Below are 3731 nucleotides of genomic sequence, written 5' to 3' on the forward strand. Positions count from 1 at the left end.
AGATGTATGCGATGGGAGAGAGAGGAGAGTCCGAGGAAACGCTTTATCCGACACATGGAGCTTACATGCCTTGTATTAATTTGCCTCGAGAAGTTACCCATTGACAGTTTTTCAGTCTCCGCGCGACTCTGGAGACACTGGAGAAGTCGTGTCACCCTGCTCGTTGGCTCAGGTACGATGATCTTTGCTATTCTTGATGTTTTTCTCAGTTTTATCCATCTTGAGGTGCCAGTAGAGAAACTGAGCTCAATAGTAATATAAAGGAAATGTCACTTTTCATTGTAAATACAAGTAAAAGCATTGAAGAACGTGTCCCCCCCTCCCCTCCCCTCCCCTCCCCTCTCTTGTTGCCATATTTTCAGATGAACTGAAAGCCTTAGTAAAAATAAGGGCTCATCTTTGAGGAGGCAGTTCACGATGAAAAGGAAAAATCCAGGAAAGCCTCAGAGGAATGATTCAATCCTTTCCCGTCTCAGCCCAGCTGTGAGCTACTAGTTCATTCTTTTCGAGGTGGATATTTGTTAACCTCAGGTGAACTAACACAGGAAGTGGGCCAATCTGCTCCAATGGAGCCTGACAACATCAACCAGAACTTTTCAAACGTTACCTCTTACACCTTCCAGGTAGCGCTGCCGCTCACTGTGTTGGTGGCCATCATGATCATGCTGATCGTGTTTGGTAATGTCCTGGTGGTCATAGCTGTGTTTACAAGCAGGGCCCTGAGGGCTCCACAGAACTTATTTTTGGTATCTCTGGCATCGGCTGACATTTTGGTGGCTACTCTTGTGATGCCTTTCTCTTTGGCCAACGAGCTCATGGGATACTGGTACTTTGGTGAGGTGTGGTGCGAGATCTATCTCGCACTTGATGTTCTTTTCTGCACTGCCTCCATTGCCCACCTCTGTGCGATCAGCTTAGACCGCTACTGGTCCATTACACAGGCCATTGAGTACAACCTGAAGAGGACACCGCGTCGCATCAAATGTATCATCTTCATTGTGTGGGTCATTGCTGCAGTCATCTCCTTCCCACCCCTGATCACCATGGAGAAAGAGAACAGTGAGATCAACAACCCAGCATGTAAGATCAACAACGAGAAGTGGTACGTCATCTCCTCCTGCATCGGCTCCTTCTTCCTCCCCTGCGTCATCATGGTGCTGGTCTATGTGCGGATTTATCAAATTGCCAAAAAGAGGACGCGGGCTCCGCCGGGAGACCGAAAACACAAAGATCAGCCAAAGCCAGCCACCGTCGCTACCGCTAACTTGAAGGAGAATGGCATGGACGATGCTGAGGATCGCCTCTGCAATGAGAAAGTCAATGGCGAACAGAACATCGAGCTGAAGGAGGGAGTCAAAGGAGAAGGAGGAGCAGATGAAGAGAAAGGTGAGGTCAATGGTGTGGATATTGAGGAGTCGTCATCATCAGACCACAAAATGAACAATCCATGCTCTATTAAAAAGAAATCAACCAAAGGGAAAACCAAAGCGAGCCAAATCAACCCGGGGGATGAAGATGTTCACAAGCGGGTGCCCAGCAACAAGGGCAGCCGCTGGAAGGGTCGGCAGAACCGGGAAAAACGCTTCACCTTTGTCCTGGCTGTAGTTATTGGAGTGTTTGTCATCTGCTGGTTTCCCTTTTTCTTTACATACATGCTGATGACGCTGTGCGAGTCCTGCCTCGTGCCCACCACCCTATTTAAGTTCTTCTTCTGGTTCGGATACTGCAACAGTGCACTGAACCCAATCATTTACACCATCTTCAACAATGACTTTAGGAGGTCGTTCAAAAAGATACTGTGCAAAAGGGACGCTCGAAGATACGTGTGACTTCCTCTGCAGATACTTTATTTTTATCAGATTGTAAATAGGTTATTAAACACATTGCCCATTTGACATGGACCAATGGTTTGCAAACATACTGGGTGTTAAGTGATCAGGAGGAGCTTAATGTGCAACGTTATCTTTTCAAAGCATCCACCAGCCACCATGAGCACAGTGAGAAAATGCTATCATTGTATTTTTATACAAAAAAACCCCTCAAAAAACAATGTGAAGTCCATGATGTGTTCTGAATTTTTATGTTGTACAAAATGATCTGTGAGTATTTGTCTATTTTCTTTGTTATGGGTACAGTATTGTGCTGTTTTGTTGAATATGATGATGATGCTGGTGACAAGTTGTGTTAAATAGCAGACTCTTTAAAATAAATAAAACCGATTTTATGAATTATTCCCAAGGATCCATGTGAGACATCGGATTAATGACACCACACTTGCACACACGCAGCAGGAGGTTGCGAAACAGGAAAAGAGCAGCCGAAATCACTGCTAGGAAAAAATAAAATATTGTCACTGAGATTTTTCTTTTTCTTTTTTGGCTTCCTTCTGTAACACACCGTATATGAGATATATAGGGAGGCTCCGCAATCTGAACAGATACTTCCTGCTGCCCCTGCAAAGGCGTGAAAACACAAAGTGTCCTCTCGTACACTGAACTGAAGGCTGAAAAAAATGCCAGTTCGCTGGTCTGCTGAGTCTGACCTTTACGAGTGCTTAACAAGGAGCTCATCTCTAAATGAGCCTGAACTAAATGTGTGCAAATAGTTTTTATTTAAAAATGGTGGTCAGATTAATTAAGCATGTGATAAGATTGTGTGGAGGGGGAGTCTTGTATTTTGAGCTTTGCCAGATTTAATTACACCTTTAATCTTCTTCCTCCGTCTGAATGTTGTTTTTTGCTTCAGATTTTAGGCAATTTATGAATCAACTATGATGATATAACGTGAGGCAGGGTGAAGTGGAGAAGTAACGGTTCATTTGCCATTTTGTGTCATGCATCATTTAGTGGAGACACAGATCCTGTCAAACCAGAACCTGATCGACTGGTCTGTGTCTGTCCTTTTCCTTTTTCTGAGCTTCTTTTATCAAGTTCAGGAGATTGAGTGAATAAAACAAAAGAGCGATCATCATCAGTGCACTGAATACAAAGAATGCAGCTCTTCCCTGCAGAGGAAGAGTATGTAAATACGTTCATTTTGGCAGTCAGAGAAGAAGCTGAACAGCAGAATCCTCAGAAAACTAAAAGGTCCCTCTGGGAGATTTCAGTCAGTATATCCACTGCCTCCTTCTAATCTAATGTATATTCACACTGAGCTGCTAGAGTGTTTCACTGCATGTTTATAAAATGTTTAAGTGCAGGGGAAGTGCATGTGTGTGAGAATATGCATGAATATTTGTTGCACACATAAACAGAAATGGTTGAGCTCCCACTGGATGGATAAATTCACATTCAGCCATGCTGAACAAAATGTTCAATAAGAATTATAAGAGGATTTATTTGTCTGACCTTTGGATTAAAAAACATTAAAAAAAAAAAAAATGAATGCATCAAATTAAAAGAAATAGATCAGTGTTAAATGTTTAAAGTGGCATGGATTTCCCAAGATCTGTGGCTGTTGCACATTTCCTGGGAGAGACCCTTTCATTTATTTTATTTTTTTTTTTACTGCAATGAAAGGTTAAGTTAAAAATTTTGTTTTTTTAGGTTTGTTCTTTGATAATATACACCAAAGCCATGCTGCCATTTTTCCATACTACATCAGATAACACAAACTGCAAGTAAAACATGTTTTCAGTTGCAGGTTTAAAAGAAACAAGGCTCTGTGTGGCATTCCACCTGGACAGTATCACTCTGTAGATGGTAACTTTTGTGCTTCCTCATCTCATAAAG

The 3731-nt window shown here is 42.5% G+C and overlaps 1 protein-coding gene across 1 annotated transcript; it reads left to right on the plus strand.

Annotated features, from left to right (window-relative positions):
* Positions 1–566: 566 nt before the first annotated feature.
* adra2a (adrenoceptor alpha 2A) lies at positions 567–1864 on the plus strand (the record flags this gene model as incomplete). Its single annotated transcript, XM_079264452.1, has 1 exon — positions 567–1864. One exon carries the CDS (start codon positions 567–569, stop codon positions 1827–1829), a length of 1263 nt encoding a protein of 420 aa, XP_079120578.1. The 3' UTR covers positions 1830–1864.
* Positions 1865–3731: the final 1867 nt, after the last annotated feature.

This window comes from Telmatherina bonti, assembly GCF_933228915.1.
Source record: "Telmatherina bonti genome assembly, chromosome: 3".
NCBI classification, from domain to species: domain Eukaryota; kingdom Metazoa; phylum Chordata; class Actinopteri; order Atheriniformes; family Telmatherinidae; genus Telmatherina; species Telmatherina bonti.